This window comes from Amorphotheca resinae (genome assembly GCF_003019875.1).
Source record: "Amorphotheca resinae ATCC 22711 unplaced genomic scaffold M430scaffold_8, whole genome shotgun sequence".
Classification (NCBI taxonomy): domain Eukaryota; kingdom Fungi; phylum Ascomycota; class Leotiomycetes; order Helotiales; family Amorphothecaceae; genus Amorphotheca; species Amorphotheca resinae.
Window position 1 is genome coordinate 1009937 of NW_020194478.1, and position 21144 is coordinate 1031080.

At 50.5% G+C, this 21144-nt stretch overlaps 8 protein-coding genes across 8 annotated transcripts; 5 read left to right on the top strand and 3 right to left on the bottom strand.

Annotated features, from left to right (window-relative positions):
• Positions 1–146: 146 nt before the first annotated feature.
• On the top strand, positions 147–620 carry M430DRAFT_51724 (hypothetical protein; the record flags this gene model as incomplete). The annotated part of the gene is made up of 1 exon (XM_024868249.1): positions 147–620. The coding sequence occupies one exon, from the start codon at positions 147–149 to the stop codon at positions 618–620; it is 474 nt and encodes a 157-aa protein (XP_024719689.1).
• Positions 621–719: 99 nt separating this feature from the next.
• M430DRAFT_256664 (hypothetical protein) lies at positions 720–1257 on the bottom strand. Its single transcript, XM_024865276.1, has one exon. The coding sequence runs from the start codon at positions 1140–1142 to the stop codon at positions 819–821; it is 324 nt and encodes a 107-aa protein (XP_024719690.1). The 5' UTR covers positions 1143–1257; the 3' UTR covers positions 720–818.
• Positions 1258–4718: 3461 nt separating this feature from the next.
• M430DRAFT_67702 (hypothetical protein) lies at positions 4719–6719 on the bottom strand. Its single transcript, XM_024869303.1, has 3 exons — positions 6568–6719; positions 6435–6514; positions 4719–6377 (listed from the first exon to the last, which is right to left on the bottom strand). Exon 3 carries the CDS (start codon positions 6331–6333, stop codon positions 4828–4830), a length of 1506 nt encoding a protein of 501 aa, XP_024719691.1. The 5' UTR covers positions 6334–6377; positions 6435–6514; positions 6568–6719; the 3' UTR covers positions 4719–4827.
• A 930-nt stretch (positions 6720–7649) lies between these two features.
• Positions 7650–10735, top strand: M430DRAFT_51727 (hypothetical protein; the record flags this gene model as incomplete). Its single annotated transcript, XM_024868250.1, has 2 exons — positions 7650–9212; positions 9260–10735. 2 exons carry the CDS (start codon positions 7650–7652, stop codon positions 10733–10735), a joined length of 3039 nt encoding a protein of 1012 aa, XP_024719692.1.
• A 304-nt stretch (positions 10736–11039) lies between these two features.
• On the top strand, positions 11040–12874 carry M430DRAFT_142488 (hypothetical protein; the record flags this gene model as incomplete). Its single annotated transcript, XM_024862769.1, has 4 exons — positions 11040–11408; positions 11468–11915; positions 11967–12103; positions 12154–12874. The coding sequence occupies exons 1-4, from the start codon at positions 11083–11085 to the stop codon at positions 12872–12874; spliced, it is 1632 nt and encodes a 543-aa protein (XP_024719693.1). The 5' UTR covers positions 11040–11082.
• A 2196-nt stretch (positions 12875–15070) lies between these two features.
• Positions 15071–15763, top strand: M430DRAFT_104500 (hypothetical protein; the record flags this gene model as incomplete). Its single annotated transcript, XM_024860931.1, has 2 exons — positions 15071–15529; positions 15593–15763. Coding segments are annotated over 2 exons (630 nt in total), but the record flags the coding sequence as incomplete, so codon positions are not given.
• Positions 15764–16218: 455 nt separating this feature from the next.
• Positions 16219–17416, top strand: M430DRAFT_20403 (hypothetical protein; the record flags this gene model as incomplete). The annotated part of the gene is made up of 3 exons (XM_024864288.1): positions 16219–16396; positions 16446–16796; positions 16845–17416. 3 exons carry the CDS (start codon positions 16219–16221, stop codon positions 17414–17416), a joined length of 1101 nt encoding a protein of 366 aa, XP_024719695.1.
• Positions 17417–18135: 719 nt separating this feature from the next.
• M430DRAFT_105192 (hypothetical protein) lies at positions 18136–20527 on the bottom strand (the record flags this gene model as incomplete). Its single annotated transcript, XM_024860986.1, has 5 exons — positions 18136–19649; positions 19697–19831; positions 19881–20000; positions 20054–20185; positions 20368–20527. The coding sequence occupies 5 exons, from the start codon at positions 20525–20527 to the stop codon at positions 18136–18138; spliced, it is 2061 nt and encodes a 686-aa protein (XP_024719696.1).
• Between the last annotated feature and the right edge of the window lie 617 nt (positions 20528–21144).

Sequence of the window (21144 nt, forward strand, 5' to 3'; positions counted from 1 at the left end):
TGTACGCCGTACGTGGTCTGACCGTCTGTGTAGGATTACACAGGACAGTGCATCGAAAGGAGGAGTGGAGATGGGCGAAGAGGACGGATAGAGCAGTTGGTGATGGTCTTCATCTCCTGGGAATCAATGTACAGGCTCGCGGCATCATGCACAGCAGCACAGGCCGACCGACCGAGCGATCAGGGACGGCGCATAGATACATATACATCTCCAGATACACAGGATCCAAATCCAAATGGAATTGCAATCAATCATCGCATCGCGGAATCTTGGATTGGCCGAAGTGTGCCACCCCTCATAACATCACGTTCACAATCTCAACCCCCTCCCCCTCTTCCCTCAACCCAGATCCTCGAGCATGGGGGCCGGCGCGGCAACCTTCGCATTCGCAGGAGCTGAGGAGCATGACCTTGAGTCGTATCCTTACATCTTACATATCGCTTCCCGAGCCTTCTCGTCTCGCCGGCGAGGTCACAGTCACACTCTTACCCTCCATCCGGCGGCTCTGTGAATCTGTGGAAAGGAAGCAATTGTCGATAAGAGGAGACTCAGTTCGACGCCGCCTTCCTCCTCTCGGCCGTTCTCCCCCTCCCCCTCCCCCTCATATCACACGACGTTGAGACGGGGTTGCGATCGCCAATTGATCCTGTGTATCACACTGGATTCACGCAGACCGAGGACCGCGATGGCAATCGTCGCTCCAATCAATTCTGCAAAGGCAAGTCCCGTCTCCTCCATGTTCAGTGTTCACCGCACACGCCTCAGCGGTTGCGTAGGACGGCCGCGGTCGAAAATTCGAACTGAATCGACTCATTTATTCAAGACCATCCAGGATTCCAGAGATCAGAGACATCTAGTTCCCTGCAGCCTGCAGGGCTACCGGGTAAGAGGTTATCGACGCCGGAATCCACCTCGGGCCCTACTGCGTGCTGTCTCTCGATTTTACTGCGTAGTGCGTACAGTAGTAGCGTAGCTGTGCTGCTGTAGGCTGTGGATTTCCGGCATCTATCGCATCCCGCGGCGATGGTTCGGCCCATACTGTACAGAGGTAAGTCTGTCGTAGCCTGCGCGGAAGATATGAACCCATGCGCCTCGGCGAAGAATGCAACTCGCCAGCATAACACTCCATATAGTACCAGCATTTAGCCCTACTGTAGCATTCTGCATTTTGCAGTTTGCAGTTTGCATTTTGCAGTTCACGACGGCCAGGTCTTGCATTGCTTGCAGCAATAAATAGTAAGTAAAATCGGCTGGCAATAACGCTGTAATGATCTAGCAAATAGCTCTACCAGCACCACCAAGAGGTACTACCTCGTAGGTTGTAGTACTGCGTAGACTGTACTTACAGCAAGCACTATCGAACCTTGAACCCATGGTCCGTCCTCTCCTCCGGCTGTTCCTGTACAAGTCTCTCAACTATAAATCGGAGGTGATAAGCTACAACTCCTCTGTAGACTGTAGCCCATATTCCATATCCCGTAAGCCTGGATCCTCGGAGCTTGGCCAGAATGGGGAGTATTTTTTCGTTGCGTTCTGCCATATCGTGATTTCTTTTTCGTCCCTCCTTCCACGATCCATCTCGCTGCCCCTGGGCCCTGGAAGGTTATCAAATTTCCAATTTGCAGAATTTTCACGCCAACCCCCTTCCCAGTTCCAAGTTCCCAGGTTTCCCGACACCGGTCCAGGACCTCCTATCTACACCGACTCTCTCTCCTGAACCACCGGCTCCTTGCTTCTTTTTTGGCTGCTCCTTTTTCTTCTCCAGGGCAGCACGGAAGCGGGCTCCTTGCCTCGCTGGTTTGCATGATGCCCTGGGGCCCGATTCGCATGGGGGGGTGTATCGATGAGTGGCAAGCGACGCGCAGCGCGGGCGACGTGATTCGTGGAGGGGCCTGGTCGGCACCACGTTGGACAGGAATCCCGGATCAGAGCGCAGAGGAAGGCTTGCCCTTGGTCAGGTTCAGGTCTGGTCTCGAACAATGCCTAAAGGTATCCAGTGCATCACATCCACGCGGTGCGCACCCTCCCGCATCCGCTGCGAGGACGGGACTAGTGGTAGCAGCGGACGGCGGTGCACTGGTGATAGGCACAGCATTGGCTGGAAGGGCTGGCGGATATGCAGGCGGATAGTGGGATACCAGTCCCCTCAACCATCAACTGCTCAGTCGTTCGGCGGTTCAGTGTTCACTGTCCCCACTGCTTCCTTGAAGCCCAGGCCAGCCTTGAGAGTCCTTGGAGCAGGTGGGGAGGGAATGCATTCATTCCTACGTGTCGTACATCAGCAGGAGCAGCCAGCCCGATGTCAAGCAAGAGAGAGTGACGTAGCGCAAGGCTCCTCTCTTCTGTTCTGGACTTCTGTTCCCAGAGGCAAAGCTTCCATTCCCAACTCTCCCACTCTCGCAACTCTCTTGTCTCTCATCCTTTAACAGGTGGCAAGGGTGGCACAATCTTCTGTCTCCAGATCGGTCTCCGGTATTTGCTTTCTTGTTTCTTTTTTTCTTTTCTTGTAAACTTGTCTCTGCCGCCAAGAGGGAACTCGACCGCCGCGCCGTTTGGTGTGCTAGACTGGCCTCGGCGCGTCCAATGCCAACCGGCCTTCTGGTCATCAGATGTTGGGCGGCGCGCTTACTTGTGGTAGTCGAGCACAAACGGGGCCAATCGTGCGACCCGCGCAGATGTGACGACGGCTGAATAGTCAGCCTCATGAGAGACATCCTGTCCCAACAGAGTTGTGTGTGCCTGGTCTGTTTGTTTGTTTCCGAGGGGCCCAACCCAATCAATACCTGAAAGCGAACATAGCGAACATAGCCAGCCAAGAGATTCGGTCGCCGCGAGCACGCACGGTGAAGGAAATGAGAGGTGGCGCTATGTCTCACGTTCCGAGTCAGTCTGAGTTTTAGAGTTCTTGTTCCTTTTTCCAGCGTATCTAATAGCTACATCGGGACATACCGTACGGTACATATTCTGGTCCCTATGATATGCCTACAGGCTAAGGTACCTTACCTACCTTTACGATCCGACCTCAGCCTCCCGCAGAGTCACGTGTGGTGGCCTTGCCTCCCGTCTCTTCGTTCCCATCTCTAAGGTACCTTATACCAAGGCTTTTGCTTTTAGAAACATCGCCGACTGCATATCGGACTTCACCGATGTGTTCTTGCTCGGCTTGCGCACTCATTTGTCAACAGTTATCAACAGTTATGATTCACAGTTCATATTCTCCATGAAATGTCTAGCCAGTGCCTGTACTCGTCAGCCTTCGATCTCGCGTCTCGCGATCCTGCAAGTCGTCCAAGTCCGACGAATATCATGTGGACGTCGATTAACCATGGCATTATTCCAGTGTGCTATTACACCTTCTCCAGCCAGTCCATTTCCTGTTCAACCACACAGACTGCCTCAGCATAGAGAGGCAAAATCCCAGCCTACAGCATCTGGTATCCCAACCAGATCTCTGAGTCACATTCCTTAACGAACCAGCTGTGTCGCAAGTCCAACCCAACCTATCCCTCAAACTTGGTCACTTCTGACATCTTACATTATCATCTGGATTCGTCGGTCGTCATTTTGGTAGGAGGATCGCCGCGATCCTTCGTGAGCGCTGCCGCCGAAAATCCAGTCCAATATACCCCCAGACCAGACTTCACATTATTCTGCCAAAATCATCACTGCAAAAGGGATAGTGTTACTACCCCCTTCTCTCCAGGGCGCTCCTACGTTGCGGATTATGACTCTTCTGATGGCAAATTCCTAGGTTTAGAACCCTGCTGCGATCTCGAATCCTTCCTTCAGTTCCTTCGGCCACGTCCGGATCCTCAGATATTCGAGAAGAGCAGCCTGGTTCGAGGTGACTCTACATTATCCTATGCGGTGACATTTGTTTGACGTCGCTGCTGATCTTCTCGCCTTCACATGAATCCATCCGGTCTCCACTCTCCAACCAGATACCAGATCGTGGGAAGTCTTTCGCCACAGGGGCTCTAGCCCAAAGACCGCCAATGAGTATACCATTGTTGCCTAGAAGTACACGGTCTTTCTTCTCTGTAGCCACCGTACGGGAATATGAATAAATCAAATAAATCCTTTTGATTTCTTTTCTAGCTAGCTAGCATATAAGAAGTCCTATTCATCAACACATTATGCATCAGATTTAAATAGAAAAATACAATGGTGTCTCAGCTCCCCATATCTTAAACTGCCTCTCCTCTCCAATCTCATTCTTATCGAAATACTCTAAGAGCACCACTACAACTACATCATCGGGTGCCTACCTAAACAAATATCTACCTACTTCCTATTCCCCAACCCCACCCCCCCCTTACCTACCTAACAAAGGGTCTTAAGAAAAAAGAAGAAAGAAAACCCCCCCTCTTCCCTCCTCCCCCTTATACACAGCTATACCTCCCACCTTCATTCTCACTTACCGATCCAAATCGAAATCCACCACAGATAGGTCCTGGGACATGAACTACCTAAGGTAAAGTACTATCTGAATAGCTCTAGACACGAGTCTGAGGATTTGGGTTCTGGAGATGCTGGATATGATATGGCCATATTGTGGGTTGGTTGATTGTTCGGGGGGTTCGGGAGTGGAAGGTGGGAGGGGGGTTGAATGGTTCATCACAAAAACAGCAGCTGATGAGTAGACAGTCAAGTATAGCCATAAAATGCCATTGCAAATTCTAATTACCTTAAGTGCCATTGCGGATGCTACCTAATTACCTTAAGAACCCACCCATAAACCCGATACCACCGCATAACCTGGTCTTCCCGAGTCCAGATAGAAAACGCGCCAACATAAAAGTCATAAAGTCCCAGCCCATGCGAACCCTATTTACCATAACCGATTCCCAAGCCTACAGCCTCAGCTGATCTCAACTTCTTATTGTCACCATAAATCTCCTCGTCGCGCTTCCTCTTGGAAACAGCACCTACGATCTTGGTTTGGACCATCTCGGTAGCAGGAGTGGCGGCGCGGGAGGCAGCCACCTCGAACGACTCTCTGGGATCAATTCGCAACATCTCTGTCGCACTCTGGCTGGCCCGGCTCTCCTGGACCTCCTCGCTCTCCTCTCGGTACGACATGGCAGCCCGGGCGATCTCCTCGGTATCGGAGAGGGAAATGGTGCTGTCACGCGATTTGCGGCGGCGTTGGAGAACTCCTCTTTCTTGCCCGGTCGAGTGCTTTGCTCGTTTTTCGGCATGAGAGGTGATCGGGGCTGATGGAAGGAGGGTGGATGGCCCGGTTCTGGCACTTCGGGGGGTGTTGGGGATGGAGGACATGGACTGAACGCCACGGTTGTGCCCCATTGGAGTTTGGGGATCCGCACGACGACCGACAAGAGGGGTCGAGGGAGCGCTATTGTTCTCTTGGCTCAGGACCCGGTCCGCAAGTAACAATGCAGCAAACGGTTCCTGACTGTGGTCCCGACGCACGGAATGACCAGTCATCGGGGTATGCTTAGGCGTGTTGCGATGCTGCTGGGGAGTGGCAGGATAACTGCTGTTTGATATCTTCGGGGTAGCCAAGTGGAAAATACCGCCTGGGCTTCGCAAGTAATTCATATGCTCACGGTTCTCACGGAGGCGAGTCATCAACATCTTCTTCTCCTCCATCAACATACTAATCTCATCGTCTCTCTCGGTTATCAGCTTCTTGGCCTTCATGAGGCGCTTCTGCAAGTCCTGATTTTTGTCTTGCATAATATGGCAGTACGCCTTCAATCTCGTCACGTACTCGCGGCCTGCCTGACTCTCGGGACCTTGGATCATACGCTGCAGGGCTTGGACTTCACGTCGCGTCATCTCATGTTCGACCTCGGCGCGCAGAGCAGCCTCTTCTGTCTCAATGGTCAGAAGGCTGTGCTGCAATTTGTGGTGAGCCGCAGACATCCGAGCCTCGGCAGCTGCAGCCGCAAGTGCCTGGTTCTCCGACTTAAGAGCGTGGAAGATTCTCACAATCTCCTCGATGCTAGAATTGGAGAGTTGTTCGGGGGTGACGTGGGTGAATGGATTGACGTTCCCGAGCTCTTTCTTGATAGCGGTGACAGTTGGCGGCGGGGAGGATAGCATGGACGGTCCAAGTGTAGATTTGGGAGAGACAGCCGCATATCGAGAAATGGCAGGCTGTGAGGATGGCGGTGGGGTAATAGTGCCTTGCGACATGGAAGGCTCGTTGGCCTGGAAGGTGGAGGATGGAGCAGCCATCACGGAGATGGAGGTCGACATGGCACGAGGGATGTCTTGACCTGCAGGGAGGGAGGCGTTGAGAGGTTGGGGGGTCGATGGGGAAGTGGAGGGTGAAGACAAGTTGTCGACGGAGCTTGGAGAGGCCATTGCTAATGAGGAGGATATAGTGAGCAGCAGGCTTCCTGTTTCATCTGTGAGTTGGTCAGCCCTCGGCCCTCGCAGGTATGCATCTATGCGCAATTGCGTACAGGTATGGAAAAGTGTTCGCAGATGTGTTCGCCTGTAGTGATCAAAGCTCGAGGTATAACTGTGAATGGATCTGTTGGATCTGTGGATTGAATCAGCTTAACGTACAGGTGCACAAGGTATTCGATGCTCTACCTTCTCACGGGGTGCAACAGCTCGAGATTGGAGAGAGGATGATGGCGCTGTAGATACAATTGGAGATTTGTGTATGGTTACCGCGCGGGTACAATGCAATGGCTTGTGGAGAGAAGATGCGAGGATGACGGGCGCAAGTTGTGACGATGTGGGGATCTGGGGGGGGGAGGCCTTGGTGTTGAAGTTATGGAGTTGCAAAGATGGCTGGTGGGCTTGTGGCAGGGCCCAGGATGCGGCCCGTGCACGCGAGCTTGGTTGTCGAGGGAATCATGGAAAGGAGGCCCGATCCGGAATGGTGGCCGCTGCCGCCTTTAGCCCGCCGTCCGGATCTCAGGGTTGATAAAGCAGCGAGGACTTGCTACTTTCGGAGTGCGGACTGGCCATGGTGGAGGTCCATATACGTACATACATACGAGCATACATGCCTACATGCCTACATGCCTACATATGTGCGGATATGTACAGAGGATGGCGTCCTAGGTCAAGCCCCGCGCCTCTTTACTTCGGATTTACCTATGGAGACCCCTACTCGGGGCATATTGTGGCACGTATCTATATATATGATATGCGGAAGCACAGGCGGATATTACTCCGTACAGATAGAAGAAGAAATGGTTTACTAATATATACATCCCCTACGCAGTCTGATATCCACATATACATGCAGCTCGACCCCTGGAGCCAACCTGATTGGGCTTGGCCCGTTGGTGCCAATTCTCCGGGAAAAGAGGCTCAAAAAAATAATAAAACCAAAGAATTACACCTCCCTACCCGTCTTGCTTTAGGAACTGATCGTCCCTGCAGTGTGCCATCGCTCGAGGAAGAGCGAGGAAGCGTCGAATCCGCGCAATCTTTAATTCAAAGTTCAAGCAATTTACGTTCAGCTGCCAAACGAGGAGACCGATCTCCCGCCCTCTGTCTCTCCTCCAACCCTTCGTCGAGTCCGCATCCCACAGCACGGTGATAGTCGACGAGGAACTCACACGTCCGCGTTGATGCATAGCATCAGTACTATGCTCAATTCCTAAGCCCGTTTAGCAACATCGTCCTGCTTCCCCCGTGTGCAATCGCGAATCGCAGTCATGGATCCATCAACTCCCAGGCCAAGTGGAATCCCTCGTCCCTCGAGGCTTCCTGTGCCAAGTACCGCCCTGCGCTCTGCTGCTTCGAGAGAAAACCTCCAGCGACCCGCCAAACCCAATGCCAACGTTGTCAATCCTCGTCTTCGAAGCACTCCTACAGCTACGAAATCCCGCGACTCGACTCACTTTCTTCCCCGAGATCGACCAGTGGAGGGGTATCACGCAGAGCTAGATCTATCGGAGGATGAGGGCGTGCGTGAGGGTAGAACGTTTGCAAGGGGAGAGCTTGACAAACGGGCATCGAGTCGGAACCCATCTTTATCGGAGAGAACAATGGAGACTCTCCAACATATACCGTCGTCCCCCGCCATAAGGCATAGGAATTCAAGCTTCTTCAATTCTGAAACCCCGAGGCGTTCGTCTCCCTCGTCCAGACATGCTTCTCTACATCAAAATGAGATATCAATGGGCCCTCCATATCGCTCACTCGGCTCAAGGCCGAGTTCAAGCTCAGGTCCCGACAAGCCCAACCAGTTGGATTTTCGAGCCTCTCCAAACACGTTCAGAACCGCTCAATCGACCCTACCATCCCATACTCCAGTCAAGCGTCAAAGTATTGCGTCTTTCAAAACGCCGTCAAGTGCGCGGAGTGCTATAGAGCCTGCGTCAAGCGCCTCCAAGCTACCATCTCCTCGTTTCGGCGCTTCTCTTCGCCAGCAATCGCCAAGCCCGTTCAAGACTGACGCAGATATACCAACAATCAAGTCGGGTAGCAAGACTTTCTCCTCTCGGCCACTGAAACCACGCGCTTCTGTAAATGGCCTATTCCGCAAACCTTCCATGCCAAATTTAGATCAATCGAATGAGCTTGACAGGATTGGCTTCGTGAAAAAGAAGAAATCCACTACGTTCTCCAATACGTCTTCAGAAGAAAGTTCTACTCTGTCAAAGGCATCTAAGTCGACGACGACGACGACGACTTCTGTATCAGGGGATGACCAGACTGGTACCCCGCGAAAGTCTTCGCTTGCGCTACGTGACCAAATAGCAAAGGCCAAGGCGGCCAAGCGTGCTGCAGATGCAAAGTTGGGACCCAGAAACCCAGCCGATCAGGAAGAGGTTCCGGTTATCCCTTCAGGCACATTTGATTTTGGCCTTCACGATGATCCCTTCAACCAGAAGGTCAATCAGAACGATATGAAGGGCCTCCTGCGAAAGCGCATTGATGCAGCTCGAACTGATGGGCGCCTTAACATCGCCGCGATGGGGTTCAAAGAGATACCGGATGAGGTTTTGAATATGTATAGTCTTGAATCCATCGGGACACAGGACGGATCTTGGGCGGAATCAGTTGACCTCAAAAGACTTGTCGCCGCAGATAATGAACTTGAGCTGATCCATGATGACGTTTTCCCAGACATAGATCCACGTGAAGGCGCGGAGGACGAAGATTTCAAAGGCAATCAATTCGGCGGACTTGAGACATTAGATTTGCATGGGAATGTCCTGATTGCGCTACCTCTTGGGTTGAGGAGACTCGAACTTCTTACCACTCTGAACCTGGTGAGTCATTCATAAAATGCAATCCTATCTATACTAATCCATCGCAGTCAAATAACAAGCTAGGGAATGACTGCTTTCAGATTATCTCCCAAATACCATCATTACGGGATCTGAAGCTTGCTGGGAACGGCTTGTCTGGTCCTCTGGATGCAAGCATGACCAACCTCCAGAATCTTGAAGCTCTAGACCTTCAACGCAATAACCTAACATCATTACCTGATGGGTTGGCAGAGCTCGTACGTCTGCGAGTGCTCAATATTACAGAGAATCAATTTGCTGCCCTACCATTTGAGTCTCTGCGTCAGTTGCCTCTCATGGAACTCTTAGCGGCCAAGAATAAACTATCCGGTGTTCTGATTGCTGAGGATGTCGATGAGCTGCCGCAACTACAAGTTCTAGACGTTACCAGCAATAGTTTGACCCGTATCACTGAGTCGACTCGATTGAGCCTTCCCGTACTCCACCAATTGAGCTGCTCATCAAACAGACTCACTGATCTTCCCGATATGACGTCCTGGGTATCACTACTTACTCTCATAGCCGAAGACAACAATATATCATCCATTCCTGAGGGATTTGTTACTCTCCCCAAAATCAAGAATGTGGATTTCAGTGGTAACAATATCAAGGTCCTAGATGACAATATTGGCGGCATGAACAGTTTGGATATCTTCCGCATTAGTGGCAATCCATTAAGGGACAAGAAATTCTCTGGTATGACTACGGAAGATTTGAAGCGAGCTCTCAAAGCACGGATGGCGCCGGTTGAGCAGGATGTCGAGAAGGAGGCGAGTGACGGCACCTTTTACTCTGCTCAAGGGTCTCCTGTATCGTCGCGACCTTCGTCAACAGATTGGCTAGTCAAACCCGGAGGTATTCTTGATCGATCAAATACCGAGTCCTACTCACTGAACCCTGTGGCAGCTGCACACGCCGCAGCAAACCACACAATTCGGGTCTTAGAGCTGCATCACAATGTGTTTAAGGAAATTCCAAGTTCCATTGCATTCTTCGCAGCAACTCTGACGACCCTGAGTCTGGCTCGCAACGAGCTGACCAGCGATACATTCCTGAAGGAAGATCTTGAATTGCCAGTTTTGAAAGAGTTGAATTTGAGCTGCAACACGTTCAACTCCGTCCAACCGTTGATTCAGCGTCTACAGGCGCCGCTGTTGGAGAAGCTTGACATCAGCTTCAATCGACTGACGTTCTTGCCTCCCTTGAAGCCTCACTTTCCAAGTTTGACGAGTCTCTTTGCTTCCAACAACACAATCAAGGAACTGTCCCCAGAATCGATCAAGGGACTGAAGGTTGTGGATTGCAGCAGCAATGATATCAGCAGTCTGAATGCCCGTATTGGTCTACTCGGCGGACCTGGTGGACTTGAGAGATTGGATGTCACTGGCAATCGTTTTAAAGTGCCAAAATATACCATTCTAGAGAAGGGCACGGAAGCTACTCTTACTTGGTTAAGGGACAGGATCCCAGCGGGTGAGCCTACGAGTCCTACGGACATTGATTGAGTTCGGTGTAGTACAAGGGGTGTTTAGTAGGGGTTCTCGGAGTTGGTGAGGTTGGATCACATGAGTGGAGTGGATCATTGCCGGGAGGCATTTCAGCTTGTATGATTATTCAATGTTGTTTATGATTAGATCTTATAATAATACTTAATTCAGTCCTCATTTTCCTGAATTTGATTTAATTCTTGGTTTCTGTATGATAAATCGAATGCCTATCATAACCTCAACTCGCTCTCACATTAAGCCTCCTGACAGCCGAGGTCATTTTCACGTGCTGATAGCTCAACCTGCCATCTCGCGCGATCAGCTTCAACACCACCACACCTCATCTCATATCCATCCAAATCGCCATGGCGTCTCCCTCAGCCGAAGGCTCGAAAGGCCCACGTGTGTCCGCGAAATCAACCACAGACCCCATCCTCCGCAACGCGTTGCGCTACACGATTTCGGCGAAAGAATACGAAACCCTGCACAAATACATAACCTCGCGTTCGAAAGTATTGAAGAGGAATGTGCCTAGCGTAGCCAAGGTAGAGAAGTTGGTGGAGAGACACGGACGCGATGATTACAATGCAGCTGCTGTAAGGGCAGCTCTGAGGGTTTTTGTTGCAACAGGGGCAGGGCTGAAGCTCTGGTCTTTAGCCAAGGAGAGGGTGCTGGGACTGGAGAGTTCACGGTATGTCCCTTCTTGTTTAATGGTAAAGAAAAAGCTGATATTTGGGTGTGAATGTATAGAGGGAAGAAGATACCATTATGGCGGAATCCGAATTTCAGGCTCTCACTATCGCTGTCCACAATCCTCCTCCTCCACCGAATCCTCTACCGCTTCTTCACGCGCCTTCGTGCACATCTCTTGACCCCGGAAGCGCGCCCCTTTCGACAGCGGAATAAAAGGACGAGCAGGACTCTGACCTCAAGTCTCGCGCCCGCTGTTGGTGCCAGTTTGGCAGGGGTCATGCTAGCGGTTTACCCCTCTGATCAGCTGAGGATCACGATCGCTATATATGCTTTAAGCAGAGCGGCTGAATTTGCGTATAATCACGCGGAAGATGAGGGCTGGATCTGGGGGCGAAAGGGGAGTGGACTAGAGCGGCCCTGGTGGTGGGGAAGTTGGATGCTCTTCCCGTTCTCGTGTGGGCAGCTGTTGCATGCCTTTGTTTTTGATAGGGATTGTTTCCCTAAGGTACGTCTCATGATGGGGAATGGGAGAAGGAGTTTGGGCTAACGAACCTAGGCGTATGGCGATTTCATACTCCAGAACAGCCCGCAGTACGTTCACTTCAGACCGGCGGATTACCCGTCTAATCTTCCTTGGCCGAGCACGGATGAGGTGGTGGACAAACTGGGCGACATGGCCCGTCTCAAATATCCGTATGTCCCCCCCTTTCCATTTTCCTTGCGAATCAGAACTGATGGCTCAGACCCTTCATCTCCCCCATCCTCTTTCCAGACCGCACCACTCTTCCCAGCGCTCTCGCCGCTGTCTCCCCTATAACCTCTCCCGCACATCCCTTAATAACATCCCTAACCTGCGCCACACTTCACCCCTCTGACCCCTCCTGTCTCCGCGCCTACCTCACATACTGGATCCGGATCTTTCCGCGACTAACCCGCTTCTTCACTCTTATCTTTGTTGTGCTCTCCCTCCCGAAATACCGATCATTTTACCGCTCTCCTATTCTGACCCTTAACTCGCTGGCATCGCGCATCTTACGCTACGCTACATTCCTCGCGGGGTCAATTGGCACTTCGTGGGCCTCTATTTGCCTGTTCCAACAGCTCTTCCCCAAGCACTTCCTCTCAACCCAACGATTCTTTTTGGGTGGTATTCTTGGGGGCCTGTGGGGACTGATCGTCAGACGGGATGCAAGAAGCGAATTCCTATACGGTGCGAGAGCGAGCTTGGATTCTCTATGGAAGGTAGGCAAGAAGCGGGGTTGGTGGAGGGGTATCCGGGGCGGGGATGTAGGGCTGTTCGTTGCGAGTCTGATGGTTATTAATGTGGTCTATGAGAGGGATGCTAGGGCTATCCGTAGTGGGCTTGTGAGGAGAGGTGTTAGTTCTCTAAGAGGTCAGGGCTTGAGGGACTGGGTGGCGGAGGAGGATAAGCGGATTGAGGACGAGAAAAGAGCAGCGATGTGAGGTGACTGGCAAGAAAAAGAAGAAAAGTCTTATAATGTATTTAATATGTTGTATAATGCAGACTTAGTATCTAATCTTACCTATCATCATTCCATCACAATTCATCCCCTCGGGCAACCGCTTGAAGGACGGTTGAAAACTGAAACATCTTGAGCTGCAGCAGGTAAGTAATGTCAGGTACTTTAGAAAAGGGGAGTGAGAAAGGTGTAAGGAGACTCTTCAAGAGCTCACAAGCATATTTATAATGTATGGACCGAGGCTGGCTTGCAATAAGTAATCAAGGGAAGAAGTACAAATCATTCAGAAGTGGAAATCAGATCCCAGGAATCAATATGCTGGTAGTATAGTGAAACTGCCCCTTTCTTTCTCTTCTACCACGTGATATCAACATCGATCTTTCGAACCCCTCTCTCGATTTTAAAACCTACTACTGATCCGCCAACGCGTCTTCTTCCCTTCCTCAAAAATCAAATAAATAGAAAAAAGACTCGAATTGAAATAAAACCATCATCCATAATAATAAAAACAAGGAGGGCCAAAAAAAAAAAGAATTGCGGCAGGGTTTAGAATATTTAGAAAGGACGGGATGCTATACCCTTAACACGCCTGGAACCTAACCAACAGAGCTATCCGCTCTGCCGCGAAATGATTTTGCTTATTTCGAATGATAAGTCTATGGGCTTGTGGGGGAGGGGATGGGGATGGGGAAAAGGGGGGCGCTAGCGCCGATTTGCAAGATTGGAGTTTTTATATTCACTTTCACTTTTAGCCCTTAAACAACCTTCGCATTATATGTGAGATATTTCCCTACAGAACTGTATTTTGAATCATGAAGTAAGTGTTAAAAAAAAAGGAGTTTAATAGAATAAAAGAAAAGGATAATGAATGGTCAAAGGAGGGGGAGAAATAGCCAAAAAAAAAAAAAAGGAAAACGTCTTATGAGTCGTTGAACGGGTGTTAGAGAGGACGGGATGCTATACCCTAAACACGCCTGGAACCTAACAACAGCACCATCCGCGCTCTGCGTTAAAATGCTTTTGCTTATTTTGATATAAGGACTTGGGTCCTTGGGGGGAGGTGAGTGAATTTGATTGTTTTTTTGGGGCCCCGATCGAGGGGGTTAGGGAGGGGACTTGTCTATCTACGGGAACGAAGAGCATAGCTGTAGGTAAGAGTTAAGATTGGCAACATGACTTGTCCACCAAGAAGTAGGCATTGTAGCCATTAGAATACTTAAGCATAGATACAATATGACAGTTATCAATGATTCAATGAATACCTTGCAAGAGATAATCTCTCCTTAGCTCCCAACCCTCATAATTATGTTCCTTGATAGGTATATCCGGCTGTAAGAATAGCTAGGTGTAAATCCCTCCCTAAACCCAGGTCCCGCAATCAACTCAGTTTCCTTGTCAGAGGTTGACGGGCCCTTTGTATGATAGCAATGCCAGCGATTCCAGATGATAATTGCCCTCAATATCCTCCCTCTTCGCCCCATTCTCCTCCGAGTAATCCCTAGTGCCCTTTCCAAAAAAGACTCCTTTCCAACCGCCGTCTATACTGCGGGATATGACTATGGAAGGCATGTTCCCGTAGTGAACCGCTGGTCCGCTTGAGGTTAACGCTTGATGTTGACTTGGCAAAGTATAGACTACTCTCCTCAAAGCAGATGATGGTCCCCTAGAACTTTCAAGGCCAAAGTTCACTTTAAGAAACAGAGAATAGTTCTGAGCAAGGGACGGTGGCAGGATTGTATTCACAGCACGAGGCGGGGTCGAAGACTGACATCGTGCAAGGCTGCCGACAAGGCTGGGTCGGATATCGGCGCATGGCGGGGTATGATAGAAGTCTTTCGGAATCTCATAAAGACACACCCGCAAGTGACCCATAGGGCTCGGAGATTTCTCAGATTTAATAGCGATTAGAGTGAAGCTATCAGATGCGCTAGCGAAGGCCAGTCGCTTTTCTGCCTCTTGACCTTCCTTAGCTTGATTCTTTTTTTCTCTAATATTTGGAAACCCTCCCTCTCCCCCCCCTCCAGAGCAGAGCTTTGCACCTCCAAGAGAACCCTTGGATACCTCATCTCTCACAGAAGCTCGGAGGGCACGTCGCGCCACCTACAAAATGGTCGTCAAGGAATATGTGACCTACAATCAGGTCAGTTCTGCCCCTCACTTAGTCTAGGCAGAACTAACGTCTTTGCGACAGGTCCACAAATTGTGCCAGGAGGCCGCGCCCCGCATTCTGGAAGAATTCCAACCTCAGCTCATGATCGCCATCGGTGGTGGTGGCTACGTGCCTGCTCGAATTTTGCGATCCTTTCTCAAGCAGCCCGGCTCCCCCAACATCCCTATCCAAGCGATCGGCCTGTCCCTCTACGAAACCCTCCCTTCCACCCACCCGTCTGCCTCCAACACTCCTGGCGAGGTCGAGCAGCCCGGGACCAAAGTCACTCGAACTCAGTGGGTCGACCTGACGAGTCTGGGGGAGATGGAGAACCTGGTCGGGAAGCGGATCCTGATCGTGGATGAGGTCGATGATACGAGGACGACGTTGGAATACGCGGTCAAGGAACTGGAGAAAGATGTTGAGCTCGCCAGACAGAAACTGGGCTACCAGGGGGAGAAGACCATCTTCTCGATATTCGTTCTGCATGTAAGTCCTTCTCTGCGACAGTCTCGGAAGCTCTCGAACATGCGCTGACCGTTTTCGCTCCAGAACAAGAACAAGGTGAAGAAAGGCCGTCTTCCAGAGGACATGCTCAACGAGAATAGGTACTTGGCAGCTAGAACAGTGGAAGATGTTTGGATTTGTTATCCTTGGGAGGCTACGGATATTGAGGAGCACGATGAGTTGGCTCGACAGCAGCAGTTAGCTGCGAGTAAGTAGATGGTGCTTTAGAGCGTTGGACGCGGAACTTGTCGATTTTGCGCTAGATTTTAAAATGCGATGCTATGGATATATTTTCCGATATTCGTCTGCGATGCAATGCAATGCGCACCTTTTAGGAAGCACGTTCAAATATGTAAGGCGGCACAAGCAATGGAACAGTAACGAACGCCGCGGTGACCTTATCGCTCTTATCTTAGCGCCTCTTGCTCCTGGTGGGGGTTTGTCAAAATAATCCATCTGACAACCGTCATTCCAGGCGCGAAAGACGACATCCCGCCCTCAACCATCTACCATTCCCAAACGGATTATCTATTTAACCCCTCCAACACCCCCACCTCGGAGTATTCCTTGCACATCTTCAAGTATCCCTGAAGGGCTTGTTGTCAGCCTCTCTTTCTCATCTTCATCAATTGATCCCGTTATCTGCTTCAGACACACAATCACCAACCACCATGGGGGAAGCGCCGAGCGTGCAGAAGGAACACATTCTGTGTATCCTGCCATTTCCTGAGCCGACAGAAATCCTTCGTAATATTCAAAAGAAGCACCCCCAGGTTGAATTCACCTATATCTTGCAGCCAATTACGGCGAGCAGGGCTTGGAACACGGATGCGAAGGATATCCCCGACGGTACCGATTCTGCTGCCCTCTCACAAGCAATCTACTGACCCTGCTATAGAGACCTTCAAGAAAGCGACCATTCTCTGTACTCTAGCTTCGCTGCCTTCCGATCCAAAACTGGTCCCGAATCTGAAGTTCATCCATTTCTTCAGCGCTGGCATAGATCACGTCCGCAGCACTCCCATATACAAAGACACCGTGATCCCATTGACGACGTCCTCTGGAATCCACGGCCCTCAGATATCAGAATGGGTCATCATGCAGATGCTCAGCTTTGCGCATAAAGAGAAGCTGCTCCTACAGCTCCAGAAAGAGCATAAGTGGGGGAAGCACTCCGAGTTTGGACAGCTTAAAGATTATGTTGGTCAGCGCCTTGGTGTTTTAGGATACGGGAGTATTGGCCGGCAGAGTATGTTCCCCTCCTTCTCTTATTTTCAATGCTGACGGATCATCACAGCTGCAAATGTCTGCAAAGCCTTGGGCATGGACGTAATAGCTTACACGGCATCCCCGCGCACGACCCCGGAGAGCAAAAAGGACACCGGTTACATTGTCCCCAGAACCGGGGATCCAGATGGCGTTATCCCCTCGGCATGGTATAGCGGGCTCGACAAAGCGTCCCTGCACAACTTCCTCTCCCAAGATATCGACGTCCTTCTCATTGCCGTCCCCTTAACAGACGAAACGCGGCATTTCCTCGGGAAGGAAGAATTCGAGATCCTGGGCAAGAAAAACGCATTCGTCGTGAATATAGCAAGAGGTAGTATCGTAGTCCAAGATGAGTTGATTGCGGCCTTGAAGAAGAAAGAGGGCGGGCTGAGGGGCGCGGCGCTGGATGTCACGGATCCCGAGCCGTTGAATAAGGACAGCGAGTTATGGGATATGGAGAACGTGACGGTCACGCCGCATGTCAGTGGAATGGGAACGATGTATCTGGAACGCAGTTTTGAGATTCTGGAGAGGAATCTGACGTTGTTGGAACAGGGGAAGAAACTCATTAATGTTGTGGATCGAAAGAGGGGCTATTGATGGGTTCGTATATAGGAGGATATATAATCAAATTTCTCCGATCCTCGTGTAGTTCCTCTGGATAAGATAGAAAGATTCCCTACTGTGTATGTCCATCCACGGCCGCTGTGAAAATCATACTTCTACTATAGGCACCGACTTTGAGAAAAAGGCCCCAAAGCATCGTCCAGGTACTGTATAAATGCAGCGGATTATTTGATCAAGTGCCCGAAACCAATCAATTCCCAGACTCGGAATGAAAGAGAGCATTAACTATGTGTTTCCGGGCGGCAAGAAGCCAGTGATAGTTAAGTCAGTAGATCAAATATATCAGGTGTAGTTAGTGGGAGATAATACGATAGTTGACTGGGCCAGTTGATTTCTCTCAGTTGTGATATGGTTCGTACCTTACCTTACCTTAGGTTAGCTATTCTTGATGTAGCGAATGGTGATATCAATACGCTTCTTGACAACTCCTTCAAGCGGCCGCTGTTCTCGCTCTATTATCCCGTAGAACTGTTCTTCCTGCCCGAAGTAGTGGGAGATTGTTTCTTGGTAGTTGAATAACATGCTATCTAGATATCTTCCTATCAGAATCTTGAGTTTATTTATATCCGCTCAGTTCTTTAGAGACTGTCGACGTTTGCGCAGACCTCCATCCAGCATTCGGCTACTCTCTACCTGTCACCCACTCACTCCTATTTGATATATTTTATATTTTCATTTCGAGAATCTAGGATCTAGGAGAGTTCATAGACAGATTGCTCCGCCACCTCTGGTACATCATGGCTTCCTTTCCCATCCTTGGGTCTCGGGGGCGGATTCTCACCCAGCTTCGCTTCCTTGTACGACATAACCGCCGCGCTGCCTCCCTTCAACAGATCCTCAAAGAGCGCCCGCCGCATTATCGCCATTTCGCTCCCCCGGTTCTTCAGCAGCTCACTCACCAGCACCAAGGCATTCTCGCGATCAATTCGCGCCATCTCCGCTGCTTGCGCGCCTGGCTTCACGCTCTCGGGTGATTGCCCTTCCAGCGGCACCCCAGCCGGCGTCCCTAATGCAGGAGATGATTCCGCGGGAGAGGTCTCGTCGGGTGATGGTGCGGCCGGTTTATAGTCTATGAGGTTCTTGCCGGTGAGGAGATGGACCAGAGGCTGGAAGACGGCCACGTCATGCATCAGATCACTGATGCATTGAGCGCCCTCCGGATATCTCGCCATGAGCGCGAAGGTAAACCATCCCTCGCTGCGTACTACGGGCCATTTGTCTTGGGAGACCATGAAGCCCAGCGGTCGACCGGCGTCGGGGTGCATGGCGAAGAATTTCTTGCGCATGCGCTCCATCTCCGCCTCGTCGCGCCCCTTGAACGTGTTGTAGACGCGACACACAGCGGTGATGAGTCGTGCGATTTCCATTTTGATGGGCTCGACGTCGGTGCGATCGAAGAGCGCTATTAGGAGGGAGAGATTAGAACGCATGTAGGCGGGGGAATCGGGGTCCTCGGATAGACGAAGACAGACCCGTCGGACGTTGTCAAAAGTGCCGTTCACCAGTTGGCGAGCGAGCGAGATCGAGGAGAATTGGATTTGTGGTAAGGTGTCGAGTAGCCAGAGGCGGGGCAGGACATCAAATATGCCGGCATCGCCCAAGGCTGCTTTGTTTTTGATTGGGAGTGCGAGGTTCTTGAGGAAGCCAAGAGCGGCATGGAGGAGTTGGGAGTCGTTTGCGTCTGTGATGACTTTTATAAGAGGCTTGTGGACTGCGCAAGTGTGGACAAATTCTTCGCAAGCACTATCTGAGCGGGCTAGGTTCCCGAGCATAATGCATGCACATACTTGTAACTGCAGCTGAGGACTTGACAGCCAGCGTCGGAGGGAGCTGCTGAATGGCGAGACGACAGGAACTGCCTCCTTAAATTCTGGCAATGCCGAAACATCTGATAGAACTTGGTTGAGACTGCTGCGCATTTGTTGGAGCAGCTTTGCGTCATCCTCATCTGGTGCAGGACCCTCAGTTGTCTCGGTTGTAGGATGGGAGTCAAACCGTGTATAGGAATTGACCAAGACCGTAAGAGCGGAGTCGAGCGCACTCCCTGAAATCAGATCTTGTTGGAATTTCTCATGTTGTAGATACGCTACAGCAGTGTTGACGATACTAACAAACTCGTCTACATCTGGTGCGTTGGTTCTAGAATATGCAGCTACTTTCAAAAGAATAGTGGCGGTATTCGCAGGGGCGAGCTCAGCCTCAGAAGCTGTGCCAGAATTAGCCAGGTAGTAGACCCAATATTTTCATACGTACCTTGAGTGCTGAGAAGTTCTAAAATTTTACATATATACCCAACGAAGGGTTTGGCCTCCAACCTTCTTGGGCCCGTGACTAGCCCAATAAGCTCCCTAGTCAAAAATGATTTCGATGCTTGCTCCTGAGCAGGTTCTACAGATATCAGTAACACATCCTTGGTCTCTGATAGCTTGGGACTTACCATAGTCTATACAGATGTTGTACAAAACAGGTATTGCGAAAGGGAGTGCTGAAGAATCGTTCAATTGCAATATGATTGTCGGCAAGTAGTTTGAAGAAACTACACGCGCCCGATTCTCGTCTGTTGATTGTCAGCTTGTTTTTTTACACACAGGTTAGAGAAAGGGATGTTACCGGTATCTGCACATGAGTTGCCAATTAATCGTAGAACATAGATTTTCAATGTACTCCTCAGTTCATGTGCACTCAATAGCTCAAGAAAGAAATTGAGAATCCCAGAATCTCCCAGAGGTATTCGCCATTTTGCTGAGAAGATGATCAGTATGAATAGGCATCAAACTTGTCAGACATTTGAAGATTGCTCAACACGAATAGAGAGATACGTAGAAAAAGAGTATATTTCAGTACACGTGCCGGAGTTAAAACAAGTACGGAAGAAATATGAAACAAATGTAGAAACCTATGCTGCTGAAAAAGCTTCGACTCACGATCTCGACTTCCATCCGCCAGCTTCTCTGTGGCTGGATCGATCTGCTCCGAATTAGACCACCATAGCTGGGCTAACGTTGGCAAAATGCCCTTCAGCTTCGCTGTCCTCCTCTGCTGGTCCTCAAGATCGATCTGCTCCTCCTCGTCATCGCCTCCCATCTCTTGACCCTCCTTCGGCTGTTCTTCCTCCAATCGGAAGATCTCTTCTATGTCCCTCATCACATTCTGCTCGGCCGACAGATTGAGACTTGATGAACTGGGATTGGAAACATAGTTCATAGGGGAATTATCACTGGGCCTTGCGGCTGGCAAACCGAGTGGAGCAGCGTAGTCCGGCTGCAGACCATCTGCGGGCAAATCGCCGTCTATATAAGAATCTGGCACCTCGCCGGACATCTCGGCGTTGAAACCTTCGTTTTTCTTCGAGATTGAAGAGGAATATTCAGACAAATACAGTAGTGCAAACAGGGACTTGAAGCTGCGCCACCATTCAACATGGGATGGATAGCGGGCCGCGACCTTGACACGCCGAGGCTACGAAGATGGTTAACTATATCTCCTGACCCTGGTGGAACGCGTCAAGAGAGAGGCATGAAGAAAGAGAGCGTTGAAGACGGACGGCCTATGAGCAAAGATGTCCAAGGAAAACGAGCTATCCCACCTAAACCAGAAACGACGCTAGTCCTACTAGGGGTAAAAGTGCTTGCCCAATAAGGGCATGGTTAAAACTTTATTGGCACGACAGTCGTCGATTATGATTGGATATTGTCCGCTGC